This window comes from Siphateles boraxobius, unplaced genomic scaffold (assembly GCF_051911475.1).
Source record: "Siphateles boraxobius isolate OS27281-9 unplaced genomic scaffold, OSU_SipBor_1 125, whole genome shotgun sequence".
In the NCBI taxonomy this organism is placed as follows: domain Eukaryota; kingdom Metazoa; phylum Chordata; class Actinopteri; order Cypriniformes; family Leuciscidae; genus Siphateles; species Siphateles boraxobius.
In genome coordinates this window covers 464,763-487,356 of record NW_027508728.1, presented here as the reverse complement: position 1 = coordinate 487,356, position 22,594 = coordinate 464,763, and the positions used below count along the sequence as shown (strand labels likewise).

The 22,594-nt window shown below is 39.8% G+C and overlaps 1 protein-coding gene across 1 annotated transcript in view; it reads right to left on the bottom strand.

Moving 5' to 3' along the window:
- Nucleotides 1-21,565, bottom strand: part of larp1 (La ribonucleoprotein 1, translational regulator) — a 35,348-nt gene extending 13,783 nt beyond the window's left edge. The window contains exons 1-10 of the mRNA XM_077224777.1: nt 21,000-21,565; nt 13,802-13,863; nt 11,989-12,054; nt 11,030-11,177; nt 10,531-10,665; nt 9,032-9,178; nt 7,582-7,744; nt 5,885-6,029; nt 4,454-4,628; nt 1,221-1,378 (exon numbers count right to left, since the gene is read on the bottom strand). Of these exons, the coding sequence (XP_077080892.1) occupies nt 1,221-1,378; nt 4,454-4,628; nt 5,885-6,029; nt 7,582-7,744; nt 9,032-9,178; nt 10,531-10,665; nt 11,030-11,177; nt 11,989-12,054; nt 13,802-13,863; nt 21,000-21,267 (1,467 nt within the window). The 5' untranslated portion in view covers nt 21,268-21,565. The remainder of the gene's footprint in view (nt 1-1,220; nt 1,379-4,453; nt 4,629-5,884; nt 6,030-7,581; nt 7,745-9,031; nt 9,179-10,530; nt 10,666-11,029; nt 11,178-11,988; nt 12,055-13,801; nt 13,864-20,999) is intronic.
- Nucleotides 21,566-22,594: the final 1,029 nt, after the last annotated feature.

The following is a 22,594-nucleotide window of genomic DNA, read 5'->3' as shown; positions in this document are numbered from 1 at the left end:
TAATCGTTGGTTTTCTCAGTTTCCCCCATTAACTCCAGTCACTCCGCAGCTCTTCTGCCACTCAGTCCGGCTGAGGGAGTGTGTCCCCGCGGGGAAGTGACGGCTATTCATTCCCTCTGTTAAAACTTTAATATTTTTGCATCAACTGAAAACATACCGAGAGTTGTTGCTGGAAATAAATCAAATTTCTCTTTTTCTTTTGATTGTGGTGGGACAGATGACCCAGATGTGTTTAGGAGAGACAAATATAATCAATTCCTTGATTCTGAGGCGTTGATTCCAACAGTTGGAATCGATTCAATCCAGGGAAATCGACTCTTCAAGAGCCTCTTTCAGTTCAACAGAGCTAATCATTAGAGGTGACATATTATGCCCATTACACAAGATGTAATACAGGTGTGCCCAACCCTGCTCCTGGCGATCGACTGTCCTGCACAGTTTATCTCCAACCCTAATTAAACACACCTGCCTTTAATTTTCAAGTGATCCTGAAGACCTTAATTGGTTGCTTCAGGTGTGTTTGATTAGGGTTGGAGATTACCTGTGCAGGACAGGTCGATCGGCAGGAGCAGGGTTGGGCACACCTGATGTAATATGGTGTCCCCAAAATGGGTCTGTGAAATTTCAGATCAAAATTATCCAAAGATTATTTGTCAAATTTGATCAGAAGAGGGCGGAGCCTTTACACAAGCTTCAGATACTCTGGCAATAACAAAACAGGCCAATCTCACTCATCCAGAATCCCATAATCAATCTTCCAATTTCTTCCAATCAAAAAAACGACATCAGTGAGTCGGTTCTTGGAATCAAGCACATGAAGGAATCGAAATGAAGGTTGAGGAAAACACTCCAGGATTTTCTCCATATAGTGACTTCAATGGAGTCCAACGGGTCGAAGGTCCAAATGTGAGTTTCAGTGCAGCTTCAAAGTATATAAATGTTTATTGTGTTATAAATGTCGCTGGTTTGTCTAGATCAGACTCTTATTCCTCGGCTGGATCGTGTCGAGACTTTGAAGCTGCACTGAAACTCACATTTGGACCTTCGACCCGTTGGACTCCATTGAAGTCACTATATGGAGAAAATCCTGGAGTGTTTTCCTCAAAAACCTTCATTTCTTTCCCACTGAAGAAAGAAACACATGAACATATTCGATGAAGTGAGGAGAGTAAACCGTAATCCTGAAGTGAGCTACTCCTCTGAGAATCTGCTCCTCCTACCTTGGGTCGAGCGGGTGAAGGCCTCGGCCTCTTCTTGACCTCGATCCACGACTCCGAGTCCAGATCCGGCAGACTGGCGGACAGGCCCTTCGGCATCAGCTTCAGGTTGCTGACGTCATCAGTCTTGTGGTGCTGAGGTGTGGAGGACCTCGGGGAGCCTGTGGGGGTGAAGCGCTCAGTCAGGGTGTGTTTCCCGTGCAGCGCTGTAACTCACAGCTTCACTACTGTAGTGCGATGCATCATTGAAGAATCCACTAGCTAATCACGACTGTTTCCTGAAACCATATTGTCGCAAATTGTTCGTTTAACCATGTTGGTTAATTATGTCACACACATGGTGGAGTAATAACTACTGTTAATGAATCTGTTTGAGACCGAATTAACGCGAGATGTTTTGCTATAAGTTATAGACATGCATCTGACGACTATCTCTTTTTTCTCAGTTATGTTGCTTTATTTCCAGATTCAATCATAGTCTCGTTCTTACGCACTCGAGCTTGTTCACATGCGCACTCTTCAAAAACTACACTTTAAATCTCTTGACAAACTAAAAGACGTAAATTACATTTGTATGTATTCTACAGGGTTGCTGCACCCTTTTTAAAGTCAAATTTAAAGATGAACTGAAAAAAATCAACGTTGATAACATGTTGTTTATGACAATTAAAAGTAATTTACATTAAACATTTTAACTAAAAATATCAATATATCTTTTAAGCAGCACAAAAATTGCGTTTGTTACGCTGACAATTTCGATGACGTCACTGGCTTGGTAGGACCCGCGAAGGTATATAGGCAACAGCTGCAAGTCGTATATACACACAAGAAAATTAGTCATTTTAATGGCATGAGTTACGCATTTGAGCATGTCAGGGACAGGCCAGTAGTATCTGACTACCACCACATGGAGGACGCCCAGTTTCAGGCTCCACACATACAGTACAGGTTCGTTTGGGGGGAAGTGTGTGGGCGCGGGCGCTGCCGGAGCATGGACACTGCACCGGAGTCGATCTGTTGCAGAGAGGTCACCCTGGAACTAGGGATGCGCGGTATACCGGTACTGCAGAAATACCGGTATATATTATATTTCAAACGGTACAATATCCTAACTTTGTTCAATTCGGTATTTGATGCGCTGCTGTTTCGAAGTTCACCGCTAGGCGGCAGTGCGCTACCTAAACTGACGCGGGTCATGCGAAACCAGCAAACGGTGACAACAGAGGAACACGATTGATCAAACGAAGCTCATTCGAATTTCTACACGCCCGAAATTAATAAATATAGAGAGCAGTATGAGTGAAATAAGGCATTACTTTGCCTACAAAAGTAATGAGACAAGTAAAGAAACAGATCTCATGCACCACTCTGCAAACGGGGAGGCAACACACCAAATCTGCCTAAGCACTTGACTTATCCGTTGCTCATCCTGACTTGTTCAAAGAGTTCAGAGATCGACAGGTTAGTCCATCATTCAACTGATTTAATTTAGACTTTTATTGAACACTGAACAGCGCACATACGTAAGAGCTTATCAATTATATATGATACTAGGTCTCATCATTTTTTGAATTTTTAAACAAACATATATTAATTGAATTTGAATGAATAAAGAATAAAAATTGGAATAATATTAATTTTAGTATTAGTGATAGTAAAATGAATGGCATATTAGTGCCGCTGTGGCGACCCCTAGAGGAATAAGCCGAGAGTAATAGTAGTAATATGAATATTACTAATATTACAATTAAGCTGCATTTGTCAACATTCATTAGGTAACCAGACCTAACAGTATTATAGCATTTATTAATCTATATCAATCAGTAATTAAATGACCTAGAAAATTAAATATACTAATACATGTTTAGCAATGTATAAAACTAATATGAACCCAAACAGTAACCAAACCAAGATGAACAAATGCAATAAATGTTGATAATTATCTGTTGATCCATGACAGCTAATGGTTTACATGTCATTTCATTATTCTATTATTATTATGTTAATCTATTATTATAGATATTAACCTATTTTAATTGTATAATTTCAGGGTTTTTTTTCAAAATCAAAATTTAACCTACTGTATGTTCCCTGACTGAATTATTATTATTTTATTTTACATTTTGATACCTTTTCTTAGCACATTTGGTAGTGGAGAGTTTCAAGCAGTGTTTTTTAAGTGTCACTTAAATTGAGACTTTTTTTTTTTTTTTAACCTGTGGTATCTATACCGAGGTATTAGGTTCTGGTATCGTACCTAAGCCAAAATTGTGGTATCGAGCCATCCCTACCTGGAACATTTATTGATCGGCAAAAATGCATCACCATGCACCGTTCATTTCGGATGCTGTGCGGTGAGAGAGACGTGTTGGAGGTGGCTATGCTATCTCCAAGGGATGTCCGAGCTGAGACGCTGGAGCGCCCCAAAAGTAGCTGGTATGTAACAGTGTATTTTACGAATTGGCGACTGTGCTAGGCTAGGCTAACTTATATCCTTTTCTCCAACTGTTAAGGTTAACAGCGTACCGGCAGTTCACTCTTTGGGCGAGGGGGCATTTGGGAAGGAGGAATAAGATTCGTTCCCATCCTGTGCAGTGAACTAACGTTACATCTTCTCCCCTCAGCGGAATATCAAGGATTCTAGTATGCGTTGGACTTGTAGCTAAATAAAACATTTGATGTCAGACGCTTCATGTACTCATTGACGTTTTCAACACATCTGTCTCTCGTACCTAGGATTAAAGACTAGAAATCACGACTAGAATAATTTTGTTGACTAGGCCAGGGGGTAGAGAGAAGCTAGCTCTGCTAGTGTTGGTTGGCAACGGAGTAGCCTACCATGCCAGTAACAAATTCTGCCATTTTAATAATTGTACCAATGAGAATAAATCAAATAAATCTGTTATATCAAATTTTTTCAAATTTCAGTTCAACTTATCTTTAAGGCTGTTTAAGACCTGAAGAAATCAAAATGAATACCGTACATTAGGGGAGCGCAATATTGACAAATACATATCTCGATATTTTCAAAGTTTTGTTGATGATAATTAGATATTTTACAGATTTTGTTTTTGTACTGGTACCATGGCTGGTTTAGGCCCCTGTTTGCGAATGTTAGTTGGAACGATGGTTTCGGGAAACACCGACTCGTTGAACTATTTTGATAACGACAGAACTTGCTAAAATATTTGGCTAAAGATGCTTTTGGCAAACGCCCCAGAACGGCCAGCGCTCACCTGTGTGTTTGTCCACAACGTTCCTGGGAACAAACTCCGGGCAGTTGATGAACTGGGAGAAGTCTGTCTGCGACTGGTCCGGCAAGGCGAGGCCCGGCAGCGGCCATTTCTCCGGCTCGTCTTTGCAGCGGATTTTCATATCCGTGATATCCACTATTTTACTGTCCTTCAGGGCCTGAAAGAAGAGCAAACAATCACTTACAGACAGCATTGTGTGTGTGTGTACGTGTGTGTGTGTGTGTGTGTGAGACACCCCTCCAGTATGAGGCTGACGTGTGTGCTGAGCGCCTGCACACGGTGGAAGCTAGCGATCAGGTGTGTGTGTGTGTGTGTGTGAGACACCCCTCCAGTATGAGGCTGACGTCTGTGGTGAGCGCCTGCACGCGGTGGAAGCTGGCGATCAGGTGTGTGTGTGTGTGTGTGTGTGTGTGTGTGTGACACACACCCACAGTATGAGGCTGACGTCTGTGGTGAGCGCCTGCACGCGGTGGAAGCTGGCGATCAGGTGTGTGTGTGTGTGTGTGTGTGTGTGTGTGTGAGAGAGAGACACACACCTCCAGTATGAGGCTGACGTCTGTGATGAGCGCCTGCACGCGGTGGAAGCTGGCGATCAGGTGTGTGTGTGTGTGTGTGTGTGTGTGTGTGTGTGTGTGTGTGTGTGTGTGAGAGAGACACACACCTCCAGTATGAGGCTGACGTCTGTGGTGAGCGCCTGCACGCGGTGGAAGCTGGCGATCAGGTGTGTGTGTGTGTGTGTGTGTGTGTGTGTGTGTGTGAGAGAGAGACACACACCTCCAGTATGAGGCTGACGTCTGTGGTGAGCGCCTGCACGCGGTGGAAGCTGGCGATCAGGTGTGTGTGTGTGTGTGTGTGTGTGTGAGAGAGAGAGACACACACCTCCAGTATGAGGCTGACGTCTGTGGTGAGCGCCTGCACGCGGTGGAAGCTGGCGATCAGGTGTGTGTGTGTGTGTGTGTGTGTGTGTGTGTGTGTGTGTGTGTGTGTGTGTGTGTGTGTGTGTGTGTGAGAGAGACACACACCTCCAGTATGAGGCTGACGTCTGTGGTGAGCGCCTGCACGCGGTGGAAGCTGGCGATCAGGTGTGTGTGTGTGTGTGTGTGTGTGTGAGAGAGAGAGACACACACCTCCAGTATGAGGCTGACGTCTGTGGTGAGCGCCTGCACGCGGTGGAAGCTGGCGATCAGGTGTGTGTGTGTGTGTGTGTGTGTGTGTGTGTGTGTGTGTGTGTGTGTGTGTGTGTGTGTGTGTGTGTGTGTGTGTGTGTGTGAGAGAGAGAGACACACACCTCCAGTATGAGGCTGACGTCTGTGGTGAGCGCCTGCACGCGGTGGAAGCTGGCGATCAGGTGTGTGTGTGTGTGTGTGTGTGTGTGTGTGTGTGTGTGTGTGTGTGTGTGAGAGAGACACACACCTCCAGTATGAGGCTGACGTCTGTGGTGAGCGCCTGCACGCGGTGGAAGCTGGCGATCAGAGACACCGGAAGGAAACCCTCCTCATCCATCTTCCTGCGCAGGAAGAAGTCCCTCTCCAGATTGTCACTACTGAAGTAGTATTCACTGCAGAAACACACAGAGCATCAACACCAGTGAGACAGCAGTGCACACGCGAAGCCTGGCCAAACTATTAACCAGCTGAAACAACTGCTTCCGAAGAGCTTAAAATGCTGGTCAGAACAGTGTAAAAACATGCATTAAAAACTACTTTTACAAAACAATTGCAAATGTTTTATTAAAGGTGTATTCTATTAAACACAATTTTAAAAATACCATCATCTAATACATCATGAAGTGCCTCTATAATGCGTATTATTTTATTAGATTGTAGGGCTGGTTTAAGAGACCGATAAGAGACTCACTATAACTCTTTATTAAAATGACAGAAGGAAACACTGACAGAAAAGTTATATTAATAAAAATCAATGGACGCGTGTCACCGGGGATTTACAAATGCACTTCTTGCTTGTTAATTTAATTTAAATTAATTAATAAAATGAATACAATTGTCATAACTAAAATAATTAAATATTATGAATTGTCCCATTTTTGCTCATTTATAAATAGTATTTATATCTACCACCCCCTCAGCATCTGGGCTAAAAAATTATTTGGCGCCACCATATTATAACGGCCCACGTATTGAAAACAGTCGAGTCTAAATATGGCTCCGGCTCATATTACATTTAATGCCGTCAGCCGGGATCAGACACAACGTGCACGGGTTGGCCTTGATTTTTATTTTTATTATGCCCGCTCTGGTATTCAGTTTCTGAACGGTGTAGGCACAAGCCAACAGTTTGGTGACGCTCTCTGAGCCTTATGTCATAATTTTTAATTAGTCACGGTAATACCGTATACCCCGGTAAAATAGGGAGGAGGTTTGACGGTATCAAAATTTGGATACCGCCCAAGCCTACACTAGATAAAAAGACAGTTTTCACTCGGTGCTATTCAATGACAGTAAAAAAAATATGTGTGGTTACTGTGCACGGCTGCTCGTAGACTAGCTCAAGTGCTCATTGCTGCGTTGCTAAATGATAGCAACTCACCAGGACACTTCACCAACTCTCCACTCATTCTACTGGGACCATGCATTTATAATTGGCTTTAACGGCCATCAGTTCTTGGCAATTCCTCATTTGCCCTCTCACGTCTGGCAGGTTCGAGATTATACGGCTGCGGGCCATCATACATGTTGGCTCTTGCCACCTCTTCCTCATCCCAGTCAGTCGCCATAATACTAGACTGAGGCTACCTTTCCTCCACTTCTCGCCAACGTGACATCATCACCGAATCGCGTAAAAAAAAACCGTTACTACCAAAAACGTAAAAAAATGGTCTTTAAGACCATTTTTGAGACATTTTAAAAATTATATACATATCTTGAGTGATTTATGTACCCATTAATCGACAGTGGTGGTCAACCTGCAACATGGCCTTTAAGACATTCTTTTTTAAACTTGCATTTACCTGTTGATGTGTTAGCTTTTGACTATTGTCTATTGTGTGTACAGCGCTTTCAGAAGCAGCTTTTGCGCTTTATAAAATAAAGGTTATTATTATTATTAAAGGCAGATGTATATATTTCTCAGGGAACGTGCGTGTTACTCACATCTGTCTCTTGATGTAGTCCTTGAGCAGGTCGTGGTCCACAGTGTACAAGTCATTACTGCTCATGTTGTCGTAATAGTAAGTCACTGTGCTGTTGAACTTCTGACCACAGGCTCCATCCTTTCCATCAAAGCCTTTATAGCCGTAGTAGTAGTCATAATGACCTGAGTCAAGCAGAAACAGACGATGTAAGTGCCCTCATTATGCTTCTTGAGAAATGATCCCCATGTAGTGAGTAATAGAGCTGTTTGTGAATGTAAAAGGTCTGTAAAGTTTCAGATCAAACTGCAGATAAATGGAGTTATTGTCTCAAAAAAAGAAGCGATTCTGAACTGCCTGAAACGAGTCGTCAGTAATTCAGTATCAGTTCCTGATGAACCTGCGCAGGTTTGTGGCTAATTTGCATAATTCCACTTTATGGTCTTGATTGGCTGAACAGCGTCTCTTAGCCCCACCCTCAAACACTAGTGTACCTGAGACTGGAAGAGTTTGGTTCGTGTTTTTTCGTGTCGAGAAGACGCTGTTTTCTGAGATTGATACGGTAAAACCCACGCCATCGTTACTGTTCGTATCACTGGGATCAAGAGCCGAGTCAGATATGATAATGAGCGTTTGCTTTCTGACTAATCACAACAGTCCGGATCCTCAGACCAATCACTGCAGAGCAGCTCTCAGAGAGGCGGGGTTTAGAGACCGAATTCTTGATTCGTTTGAGACACAGAGAAAAGAGCTGAAGCTGCAGTGGATATGAGGAAATAAAGTTGAATGTGAACCTGTTGTAGGAGACGCCAAAACAACATTACAGACCTTTAAAACAGCACTAACAATTTCTTTAATTTAAAATTTTTTCAAATTAATTTTCACATTTACTTATTTCTATTTTAGTAAATATATGCATGTAAGATTAATGTAAATTTAATTTCAGCAATTGTTTGCAGGTGTTTTTATCTTTAAATGAAATAATGTAATATAATATACCGGTCTCCCTGCTCTCAAAGATATCAGCATCGTCCATCAAAAAAACACATACACAGTTGTGTCTATTTGTTGTGATTGCTCTTTTTTAATTACTGAGTGTTTACCTGTCTTTAATAATGATTGAACTGTCTTTAATAATGCCTGAAATGTATATTAGTTAAGCTAGTTGTTTTTCTACAGGCAAACGTTCCTTGAGTAAGAAAGTCAAGACATTCAGCTACAATTAAATGTTTTGTAATAAGACTAAATGTGAATAATATCTAAGGTTGTTTTACCTTATTGGAATCGAAATTAGGAATCGATGAGCAGAATCGGAGTCATTCAAACTCAAATGATACCCAACCGTAATCATAATGGCAGAGCGCCTGAATCATTGCTGGGTTAGTGGTGTAATCTTCTGAGAGCGTGACTTTGAGCCAGGACTCAGTGTTTGCTCGATCAATGTTAATGAAGGTCACTTGTAGAGTTCATACCTCGCCCTCTTCCTCGCCCTCTTCCTCGTCCCCGACCCCGGCCTCGGCCCCGGCCACCGGCTCTGTACGGCGCTCCCTCGCTCTTCACACTCGACACCTCGTCATGGTCATCCCTCAACTCCTGATCGTACTTCCCACTGTGCCAATCTGCAAACACACACACACACATCAAAAGAGCAGTAGGTGTGCCTGACACCAGTGACAAAAGCAGGAACAGGAAGTTAGATTGTGTAGTGATCATCGCTATTTCCTAGTCTTTGAAGACCGTTTCTCTTTCACATGCCCCATGAAGGGATCATTCACACCGTTTAGCGTACAGTACAACCGGCTGACTGAAGCTGCTCTCCACAGCTGGGAATACAGTATATACTTGTGAGCATCTAGTCTGTGGGTATGCATATCATACAAGATAAAACTTTCTGGCTAGGCTTTTTCAAGCCAACTTAGTTTGTCTACAAACTTGTTTTAAGTAGCTTTAAAGGCTTGAAGTTTGAAGGTTTTCAGTTTGAAACTGTTTAAGTTTAGCAGTTTTAAAAGTCAGATAGATAGATATCAGAAATATTAGATGGATATCAGAAATATTAGATAGATATCAGAAATATTAGATAGATCTCAGAAATATTAGATGGATATCAGAAATATTAGATGGATAGATATCAGAAAGATTAGATAGATCAAAGATTAAATTAGTCCTAATGGGCTACTTTGACTGGTTGCTAGGGTGTTGCTATTCAGTTGCTAAGGTACTCAGGGTGGTTGCTATTTGGTTGGTAGGCTATTCTGGGTTGTTGCTAGGGTGTTGCTATGGTACTCAGGGTGGTTGCTAGGGTATTCTGGGTTGTTGCTAAACTGTTGCTATGCAGTTGCTAAGGTATTAAGGGTGGTTGCAAAACAATCATGTAATGTGAAATTAATGTCGCAATGAAAAGGAAGTAGCCTCAGAACTTTTCTTCCGCACTGTGACGTAGATATGAATGTAACAGATTATCGGAAAGAATAAATGTAGGGAAGGGTTTGGATGTTGGGATGTGGGCGTGGCTCTTATAAGTGTATGCAGATGAGCGCCCGCTTGCAGGGGCGGAGCTAAAACCAGACTGCATGATTGGAGGATCCAGAACACGTCACTGGAGAGACTGACGCTGATTAAACTTTACGAAAATGACACGCATGCACAGATTAATTGTTCAAATAAGATCTGTAATTTGATTTTCACGAATAGATGCGGTTTTATTTCATGCTGACTTTAAAGTAAGCAGACAAGATCAAACGAGTGCGAAACATTTTTAATCTTCATTTTGTAGTTTGTCTTGTATTATATGCATTAATATGCATGCATGTTTCCGCTACATGCATGTTGCACACAAACTTAATGTGTACATTTATAATGGAGTTGTTCACACAGATAAAGGTGTGTTTTATCTTGTGTAATGGCTGTTCGTGTCTCACTGCATCAGATGTGGCCAGGATGTAACCCAGCGCAGTGAAAAGCGAGGGAATACCTCTCAGGTCGTTCCTGCTGCCGGGAGGGATTCGATGGGCGTCAAACTGGCGCGTGTTGTTCCGGGAGGCGGAGCGCTCGCGAGGACCCTCAGACTTCACCTCGATCATCAGAGGAACCCACTTGTGCTTATTTCCTACAACACCATCAACATCATTAGTTTTTACACACATTCATTTCAAAACACATCTTAAAGGAGTCGTTCACTTCAGAATTAAAATCTCCTGATAATTCACTCTCCTCCATCCAAGATGTTCATGTATTTCTTTCTTCAGTGGGAAAGAAATGAAGGTTTTTGAGGAAAACACTCCAGGATTTTATCCATATAGTGACTTCAATGGAGAAAGAAAGACGTGAACATCTTGGATGACGTGAGGAGAGTGAATAATCAGGAGATTTGAATTCTGAGGTGAACGACTCCTTTAAAATCGATACAAGAAACAACATGAGCGTTCACTTCTTCCCTCTCTCACTCTAGTAAAGGATCTGGCGTTAAACACCTCTCTTTTTGTGTCCGTTCTTCTGCGACTCCTCGTCTGTGTTTTTCTCCTCTCCAGAGTCGTCAGATTTAGCTTTGAGGTTCTCTTTGCTCTCTTCATTTTCCCTCTTTCCCTTGGAGTCTCGTTTGACCGCTGACTTCTTCACAACCTGACATGTTCATCAAGAGAAATAAAATCAATCATACTGTGGTATTTTCACAAACTTGTCTGACTTTACACTTGATGTGCTCTTTATAAAAAGGATATTTTAAATGATGAATCTAACCCTTCCTCCTAAAGGACGATATTTTGCACATGTTGTAAAACAAGCACTAAGTTCAGGGTTCGTACAGATACTGTAAAATCAAAGGACTTTAAGCACTACTTTTGTTTTTTCCAAGCACTACAATCAGAGATATAATTTATCAAAGAATATCTGTTTTGATTATCTTTTAAATTAAAAAAAGGTAAATAGATAATCAAAATAAGCTTAAAACAAAATGGTACAAATAAAGTGCAGCAGAAGCAATGACTGTGCAAACTTTAACCATTGAAATGATAGTATGACAAAGATATCGCTTTCCTTATTCACCCATGAATATGATTGGCCTGAAGAATAAAAGCTGTATCATATACTTGGATATTTATATGAGTAATATCACACTCATAGCCATGCAAAATACCTCAATATCAGGACTGCAGCTTTAATTTTGTGTAAAAAGATTGTTTTATCAATAAAATTTGAAATAAATTTCCCATATATTGTCTTTCAATAACTCAAGCACCCTTCATAAATACGGCTGTTTTCAAGGGTTTTCCAGGACTTACAGTACATTTCCAAAAGTCAAATTCAAGCACCTTGTACGAACCCTGTCAGTGGTGTGTAACTTCAGAGACGCAGGTCAGGATTGAGCTGTGATCTGGTTCAGATGCAGAAACACACATCGCTGTGGGTCCAGTCAGATTTCTAGCGCTCTTACCTGAACTTCTTTCGTAGCAATCTCTCCCGGCGTCGGCCAGTTGTTCGTGTCTCCGAAATCCCCCACCTTTAAAGACATTTGAGGGTTAGGCCCGTTTGACAGCAGCACACACACACACACACACACACACACACACACACACACACACACACACACACACACACACACACACAACGCAGCAGCGTAAACTAGGGATGGGAGATATGGCAAAACAGACATATCTCGGTATTTTTGGTTAAAAGGCGATAAACGATAATCATCTCAGTATTTTTAAAGTGTCTCATCCTGCCCCATGATATCCTATAAACAATGTTGAAATTGAAGGATATGGAAACAAATATAGGGAATGTAATGTAGGCTATGCAATATATTATGTGCAAGAAGGTGGTTATAATCACATTACATTGTAACATTACAATCTAAAAACAAAAATAATGCTTTCGTTTTAAATTGACTAAAGACTAAACTAAAAATGAAAATAAAAAAGCACAAACTAGTTATATTTACACTGCGTCCTCCGCTGTTTTCAGATATGCTTGTATCAAACTACTGTATCGATATACATTTTCTCTGTTAATAAAAGACCCTGATCTGCCGATTCTCGACTCTTATAGCTGTGGGCATCTGAAAAACACACACTTTAACATGCGGTGTGCAACAGGTAGAGGTGCAACGGATCGCAAAACTCACAATTCAGATCAGTTACGTTGTGAACCACAGATCGTTTTTCGGATCAGCAAAAAAAAAAAAAAAAAAAAAAAAGTACCACTTTAATACCACAGCAAAAACTACTAGTCTAACTGATAAAGTTCAAACATTATTAAAAACAAGGGAACAGTAAAATAAGAAATACAGAAATTACAAGCAGAGATGAATACTAAATAAAGTTACAAAGTCTAACAGTAATATTCAGGCACATAAATTATTAGGTCTAAATGTCAAATAACACTATTTGTTCACTGTAGAAATTAAATAGTTTCATCTTTGTTAAAGCTGTATTTTGTTGTTTTATTAACATTACTGACAGACAACAGCAGGAATATCAGGCTGACGTCACTTTAAGACCGAATAAACTGACAAACATCCGGTTTCTTTCTCAACTGTTCACTCATGAGAACCGAGAGAATACTTGCAGAGACGGATATTTAGACGGTATTGAGTGCGCATGTGTCCGTTCAAGAGCAAGGAAACGCAAAAATAGGACTCAGATCTGTGTTCGAGCGCTGTCTGAACGTGCGAGTCCCGGTTTCGCCTCTTCTTACGCGTTTAAAGTTGTTTTAATGTGTAAATTGGCAAGACAAAACACGTCCAAATGATAAACTTTCACTCTACGATGGTTGAAATCAGCAGTAAATCCGCGAATCCCGTGTGTGTCGAACCGTGGGGTAAGCTGATCCGTGCAGATCACGATCAACTGCGACCCGTTGCACCCCTAGAAACAGGCCTTAAGGCCCATTCAAACCAAGGAGAACGATATAGTTAAAATCACTCTAATGTAAAAGAATAGCAGATTCCACACCACAACTAACGCCACGTATCGCTGGAATCGCTTTCAGAATTGTTTTTTTCCAGCTGATGAACGATAAATGACAGCCAATCAGAATCCTTCCAGCTTTAAAGCGTCAGACGACTGAAGCGCTAAAGACTGCGGTGCTTCTAATAGCAGAGCGCAGGTGTGGATGCTGATAGACTTATCGCTCTTGGCCTGAACGGACCTTCAGTCTTTACAAGGCATTTTCTTCAATAAATGTAATGTTGCAAACCTGTAAACCAGTCCTGCTCCTGTAGAGAGACTCAAGTGAACGCCACTCACCTTTCCTCCGCGCCGCGCTCGCGAGTTCCCTGCCTTCACAACCTTTGTGGGACCAGAATGCTCTAGAGAAGCAAAAAAAGAGCATGACGATTAAAAACGGGTCAAATAAGTTACATTTTTGGTGCTCATATTACCACTAAACCTAAAAAACATGTACATGCAATGCCACACTAGGCTAGACGCTAGGGCTGTGCAACGATTAATCACATCCAAAATAAAAGTGTGTTTACATAATATGTGTGTGTACTGTGTATAAGTATTTTGTATATATAAATACACATATGCATGTATATATTTTGAGGAATATTTGCATGTATATATAAATGTAAATATTTTATGTGTAAACAACACATTTTTCTTAAATATATGCATGCGTGTGTGTATTTATACAAAATAATTAAACACAGTACACACACACATATTATGTAAATAAACTTTTATTGTGGATGCAATTAATCGTTGCCCAGCACTACTAGTTGCACACATCAAACTGGTTTAAGCCTGTGTGTGTGTGTGTGTGTGTGTGTGTGTGTGTGTGTGTGTGTGTGTGTGTGTGTGTGTGTGTGTGTGTGTGTGTGTGTGTGTGTGTGTGTGTGTGTGTGTGTGTGTCTCATTCTAAACCAAATGACACTAGTAAAATTTCAGACAAGCAAAACATGCATCTTGTCTACTTTAGAAAGAGTGGAGAAAAAGCGATAAAATACACATCTAAAAGGTGTATTTATATAAATAAGGCCTGGCACAAACAGACAACGAGAGAATCTTAACGACATCTGATCCGTTTCAATCTCACGCGTTCAGTAGATGATTTTCTCGTAATATTCTCTGATGAAAACGTACAACCTATTACAACCAAATAATGCAGCCTTTTTGTTGAGTCACTGTAAAAAAAACTCATTCACTCGTGCTTCAAGAACTTGTGAGAGTCGAGATGCTGGTTCTTCACAAGACAATCACTGCGATCACACTATATTACAGTATTTACAGCATTTGATCACACTATATTACAGTATTTACTGCATTTGATCACACTATATAACAGTATTTACTGCATTTGATCACACTATATTACAGCATTTACTGCATTTGATCACACTATATTACAGTATTTACTGCATTAGATGACACTATATAACAGTATTTACTGCATTTGATCACACTATATTACAGTATTTACTGCATTAGATGACACTATATAACAGTATTTACTGCATTTGATCACACTATATTACAGTATTTACTGCATTTGATCACACTATATTACAGTATTTACTGCATTTGATCACACTATATTACAGTATTTACTGCATTTGATCACACTATATTACAGTATTTACAGCATTTGATCACACTATATTATAGTATTTACTGCATTTGATCACACTATATTACAGTATTTACTGCATTTGATCACACTATATTACAGTATTTACTGCATTTGATCACACTATATTACAGTATTTAATGCATTTGATCACACTATATTACAGTATTTACTGCATTAGATGACACTATATTACAGTATTTACAGCATTTGATCACACTATATTACAGTATTTACAGCATTTGATCACACTATATTACAGTATTTACAGCATTTGATCACACTATATTACAGTATTTACAGCATTTGATCACACTATATTACAGTATTTACTGCATTTGATCACACTATATTACAGTATTTACTGCATTTGATCACACTATATTACAGTATTTACTGCATTTGATCACACTATATTACAGTATTTACTGCATTAGATGACACTATATAACAGTATTTACTGCATTTGATCACACTATATTACAGTATTTACAGCATTTGATCACACTATATTACAGTATTTACAGCATTTGATCACACTATATTATAGTATTTACAGCATTTGATCACACTATATTACAGTATTTACTGCATTTGATCACACTATATTACAGTATTTACTGCATTTGATCACACTATATTACGGTATTTACTGCATTTGATCACACTATATTACAGTATTTACTGCATTTGATCACACTATATTACAGTATTTACTGCATTTGATCACACTATATTACAGTATTTACTGCATTTGATCACACTATATTACAGCATTTACTGCATTTGATCACACTATATTACAGTATTTACTGCATTTGATCACACTATATTACAGTATTTACTGCATTTGATCACACTATATTACAGTATTTACTGCATTTGATCACACTATATTACAGTATTTACTGCATTTGATCACACTATATTACAGTATTTACAGCATTTGATCACACTATATTACAGTATTTACTGCATTTGATCACACTATATTACAGTATTTACTGCATTTGATCACACTATATTACAGTATTTACTGCATTTGATCACACTATATTACAGTATTTACTGCATTTGATCACACTATATTAGAGTATTTACTGCATTTGATCACACTATATTAGAGTATTTACTGCATTTGATCACACTATATTACAGTATTTACTGCATTTGATCACACTATATTACAGTATTTACTGCATTTGATCACACTATATTACAGTATTTACAGCATTTGATCACACTATATTACGGTATTTACTGCATTTGATCACACTATATTAGAGTATTTACTGCATTTGATCACACTATATTACAGTATTTACTGCATTTGATCACACTATATTACAGTATTTACTGCATTTAATCACACTATATTAGAGTATTTACTGCATTTGATCACACTATATTAGAGTATTTACTGCATTTGATCACACTATATTACAGTATTTACTGCATTTGATCACACTATATTACAGTATTTACTGCATTTGATCACACTATATTACAGTATTTACAGCATTTGATCACACTATATTACAGTATTTACTGCATTTGATCACACTATATTACAGTATTTACAGCATTTGATCACACTATATTACAGTATTTACTGCATTTGATCACACTATATTACAGTATTTACTGCATTTGATCACACTAAATTACAGTATTTACTGCATTTGATCACACTATATTACAGTATTTACAGCATTTGATCACACTATATTACAGTATTTACTGCAGTTGATCACACTATATTACAGTATTTACTGCATTTGATCACACTATATTACAGTATTTACTGCATTTGATGAAAAACAGTTAAGAGTAAATGTGCTAAGCACTGCTGTTTGTTGTCTTCCGATATTAAAACTTGATGAAAGTATTTCAGTGTGTAGTATCAGTACTTTATGAACATTTCCAGCACATTTTAACAAAACCGTAATAACCGTGATCTATAACAACATCTATAGTTACAACCACAGTATAATATGCAAAGTAATGTTTTCCATAAAGAATTGTATTCTCTGATTCGGTTTACATTATTTGAGAGATTTAGGTATTGTATAACATCTTTAAAAAGTAGCCTAGCTCTCATTGAAATACGGTCAGAGACCTGAAACAAGCTTCAATAACTTTATGAAGATGTGTCTAGGATTATGACATTAAGAGAACTGATAGTCATTTTCTAAAACAAATACTAGTATAATTTTTGGCCAAGAATGTTCATTTGGGTCATATGCTGTCTGTGTGAACAGGATTACTGGTAACTTGCTTTGTGTGATTTGAGTCTGTTCCAGCTGTAAGAGTGTGTCAGCAGACACACACACACACACACACACACACACACACACACGTGCTCTGAACTCAGTCCTCTTAGAGAACGGTTTACTGATACAGTGTTTCTCATTCATTAACTGGAGTCTGGCAGTCCACCGGTTTCATAATGTACACGTCACAGAACAACACAAAAGGTCTTTAGCATTGAGTTTTGCACAATATGTGTATTTGCGTAATGAAGTATGAGTGACCCCTGCTGACGTTGTGTTCGAGCCGGACGCCCACGGTCAAACTAATACTTTGCTGAGAGAGTCGGGTTCGGAATCAAACGTATTACAATTCTGGAATCGAATATTTGTTATAAAATAAAATTTTCGATTCCTTTGAGCATTTTAACTGACTTTAAAGCATTCGAGCACAAGACGACTCGTGCGCTGTGTTCTGTGTGTGTGTGTGTGTGTGTGTGTGTATCAGTATACTGGATCCGTGCAGCTCTTAAAGTGACAGCACTGATATTCCTGCATCTCTATAATAACACTAATCACACAACTAAAGACAAAGAGAATTAACTCTCTGTTCTTGACTGAATAACTTTAGTAACTATATATGTAATGTATATTATATTTATAAAGTGCAGTTATTTTACATTTCATTACAGTTTCTGTACCTGAATACCTTAAAACACTATTTCAATCATATCTTTTGTTCAGTTGTATCTATGTTGCGATTGCAAATTTTTTAGCAATGTTTACTTGTCTTTAATAATGCCTGAAATGTATATTAGTTAGGCTAGATGTTTTTCTACAGGCAAACGTTCCTTGTGTAAGTGTTCTTTAGCTGTTGATTTTTATTCATGATATTCAGATACAATTAAAGGTTTTGCAGTATGTGAAAGATATGTAAGGTTGTTGTTTTTTCCCCTTATAGGAATAGAAATAAGGGAATTATAAGTATCGGAATCGATGAGCGGAGTCATTAATATTCCAGCGATCCCGAAACAGGACAATCTATATATTCTCTCAAATAAATACCAGCGCATGAGAAAAGTCTCTGTTTTTATTTAACATTCAGATGCGGTTTACGGTCTCAGTCAGGGACTATTTTCTAGGGGAAGGACGGCATTCAATAATTTGGCTTAAAAAAAGTTGCATATTAATATATATTTTGCCTTTAATGAATTGTGTGGTAATCGATATATAAAAGCAATAAGCCGTGGTTTACAGTGAACTCGAACCTGCGCTGTCCAACAACGGCCCTTAGCTCTTCTAAACTCACTGTATACCACGGTTACACAGATTATTGCACTGTTATAAGATGAGTGCGCTGATCAAACTGTAAAAAGCTGTTATTTAATAATAATAATCTATTCTGTTGCGCTGTGTGTTTCAGAGTGAAGCGCGGCACTGTGTTCATCTGTGAACAATCAGCTCCGTTTACACACAATTAACAATAATATGTTGCTGTTAAAGATAATAATTCAGTCCATATATATATTAGGGGTGTAACAATATCGCAATACAAAAATGCAACAATGTGTATCGTGGTTAGTTCACCCAAAATAAAAATTACTGTGCGAGAAGAAAATTCAAGTTTTGAGAGTTTTTGTGCCAGTACTACATTAAACTATTTATATATATATATAGCCTATATAATGTTGAATATAATGCATAATGCAAGGGGGGAATATTTGTGTAAAAAGTGTTCTACATTATTTTAAATACATCTAGTCAGAGTGCAAGAATATTCATTAAAATAATTCCGTATTTTCAGCTTCAGAATCATGAATATTGTTATTCTGGTGTCTCTATGGACTAACCCCAAGTCCAAGACTATTCATTTACACACACAATGTAACATCAAATTTAGCATTTTATTCAAAAGTACATATTTCATCATGTGTCTTGGGAGCGTCGCAGTAATATCGTATCGTGAGTTCAGTACCGTGATATGTATCGAATCGTAACATGAGGGTATTGTTACACCCCATATATATATATATATTTCGGGGGTTCAATTCATTCTAATCAACTCAATTTACTAAATTCTCCCAACAATCTCTCGGCATGTGCAGCACTGGCTCTGGTAATGATCTTTTCTAGACGGAAAACAGTAATCGTCAGCTGTCATGACGTCACTCGACTCATTCTCTCGGTGTTTAAAGCTACTTTTTTTTTTAATTGACAAAAAAAACAGCAGCATACAAAAATCTCGTGGGAGAATGAAAATACACATGTGTAACTCATATACAAATGTTGTCAATATACAAAAAGTATTAACCAAGCATAAAACAACAAAAAACAAACCGAAGAGGGGGGGCTACTTCAAAATACACGAGTCAAAGGCAAAAAGGCTGAGGAATCTAAAGCAACATGGATCAGGCCTTCGCTAATTAATGATCCTTTGCGTTAGCTTGGGAAGCCCGTAAACACTGGAAGCAGAGCAGTAACTCGCATCTATCCGCACGTGATCACATGGCACAAACCACGTTGCCTTCATCCAGGGGAACTCTGGGATTGATAGCGGCTCCACGAGCCATTCATTACATCATTTCTGCAAGTGAAATAAAGCAGTGCGACGATGCCATGCCCGCGATCCCATTCGTGTGTCAATCGAACATGAGTATTAATAAAAGAGGAGTGATCAGAAGCTAACTGCTAACGGCTAACAGCAGGACTGGCGCATGCACGTGCATTAAACACCGCGAGAGAGACAAACTGTCACGAGCGCCGTTCATAAAAAACACCATTTAACCAGATATGCGTTTAAAAACGCTTATACGCGAATCCGAGCGAGTTCGTGACAAACACGTGGATCTCACACGTGTCGTGCCAGAACATAAAGCGGATAATCACACGTTCGGCGATTGCAATATAACACCGTAAACAAATGCATCTCATCTAGTATGACAACGTCACGTAAAACGATAAATAAACGTGATTTTATTTGCAGCTGATGTACAGTAAAGCGGCATCAGCCCCGGCCTGTCAGACGAGCTCGATCCCCATAGGCCGCTAATGCTAATGCTAATCCGATAGCCATTTGTTCGGATAAGCGATGAAGGTGAAGAACAACAAGACATTTTGCGTCTCATCTGCGACTATAGTTTAGATAAATAAGGTTTGTTTGGCATCATATCAATACACTCGTGTACGAGTTGAATGTTTGAGTCCTGAAACAGATTCGAGGCCTAGCAGTGCTTACAATCTGCTGTCATGTGTGTGAGAAACTCGATAAACATCATTTGACATCCCTGCGGACAAAAACACATTCCCATCAACTAATGAAAACGTTATTTCTGAATGTTTTGAAGGAACTTTTAATTGTGGGAATGTTACATTTTCACGTTCTGAAACAAGCTGCAACATTAAAAAAAACGTTAGATAAGTCCAACTGAAACGTTTTTTTAACGGTCACATGAGGTTGTATAAAAACGCTAACGTTTCGAGAGCATTATTAAAGCCCAGGACGTTCTGTTAACGTTATTATTCAACATGTTCTCTCATAGATGCCCCTCATGATGATGAACTCGCTCGTTGCCAACGGTTTGTTGTGTTAAAAACCACACACACACACACACACACTGGTACAGACCGTGCAGCGCTTGTCCGTTGACGCCGCTCATCTTCTTCGTCCACGGGTTCACCTTGGGCGGCGGAGCCTCGGTAAACTCCGTCTTACACGCGTCGTCTTCGCTCTCCTGCTCCAGGTTCTCCTTCGCCTGGCTGTTGCTCTCGTCCTTCGCCCGTTTCAGGCTCTGCTCCTTCCCCACAAACCCTCCGCCTTCGCCGGCCTGGTGCTCGAGCTCCTCCGGCTTGAGCAGCGAGTTGTTCGGCAGGAGAGTCTCCACCTCAGTGGCCATTTCTCCTCTAACAAACACCCCTCAAATCCACCGCAATGATCAGCGAACGATGTGTGTGCTTCCAGCGGGAGCCTCTCGCACTCTCCACTCCACCCCTAGACCAAACAGGCTTCAGTCTAAGACGCAGAGTGGCTAATCTCAATTAAAACATGTAAAAGAACCCCTGGAACCTTTAAAACGACGGACTAGTCTTCCCTACTTACGGCAATGTGAGAGAACCACGCGTTGTACGTGAGCGCGCACGTACGCACGCGTAGCGGGGCGTGGCAACGCTAGGCCGCGACACCACGTGACTGTCCTGCATATAAAAGACAGTAGAATAAAAATTGAAATTTAAGGCTTTTTTTTATTCGTCATATTTTAATAAAAAATAACTCGTTCCTCTTATGTTTCATATTACATTTTTTTTGTTCTTTCAGAACAAATTTTTACACAATAAGGTGACAGTTATCTGATTTGACCTGAAAGTATATGTGCATTATTCATTTTATTTGCTACTGTGTATCCATCTTGGCAATCACATTTCTTTAGATAAAAAAAACTCTAATAATGCTGATAATACCCCCTAAATATAAGGACTACGATTATTTTTTACCTTAAAGTACCCATGAAATCAAAATTATTTGTTATTTTTTATGTTCTATATATGAATATGTGTAGTATGAATAATCCATACCTACTACATCCACCATGTTGCATCAGTTGTGTCTCTGTCATTACTGTCATTCACAACTTCTCATTGGATAGTAAAAAGAAAAATATTGTTTTCTTTCGGAGTCCGTCAGCAGTCATGGGCGGGGCCTATGCTAATAGGTTGGAGTCTGTCAGAAGTCATGGGCGGGCCTGTGCTAATAGGGTGGAGTCTGTCAGCAGTTGTGGGTGGGGCCTATGCTGATAGGGTGGAGTCCATCAGCAGTCGTGGGCGGGCCTCTGCTAATAGGGTGGAGTCCGTCACAAGTCGTGGGAGGGCCTATGCTAATAGGATGGAGTCCGTCAGCAGTCGTGGGCGGGCCTATGCTAATAGGGTGGAGTCCGTCAGCAGTCGTGGGCGGGGCCTATGCTAATAGGGTGGAGTCTGTCAGAAGTCGTGGGAGCGCCTATGCTAATAGGGTGGAGTCCGTCAGCAGTCGTGGGAGCGCCTATGCTAATAGGATGGAGTCCGTCAGCAGTCGTGGGCGGGCCTATGCTAATAGGGTGGAGTCTGTCAGCAGTCGTGGGCGGGGCCTATGCTAATAGGTTGGAGTCTGTCAGAAGTCATGGGTGGGCATGTGCTAATAGGGTGGAGTCCGTCAGCAGTCATGGGAGGGCCTATGCTAATAGGGTGGAG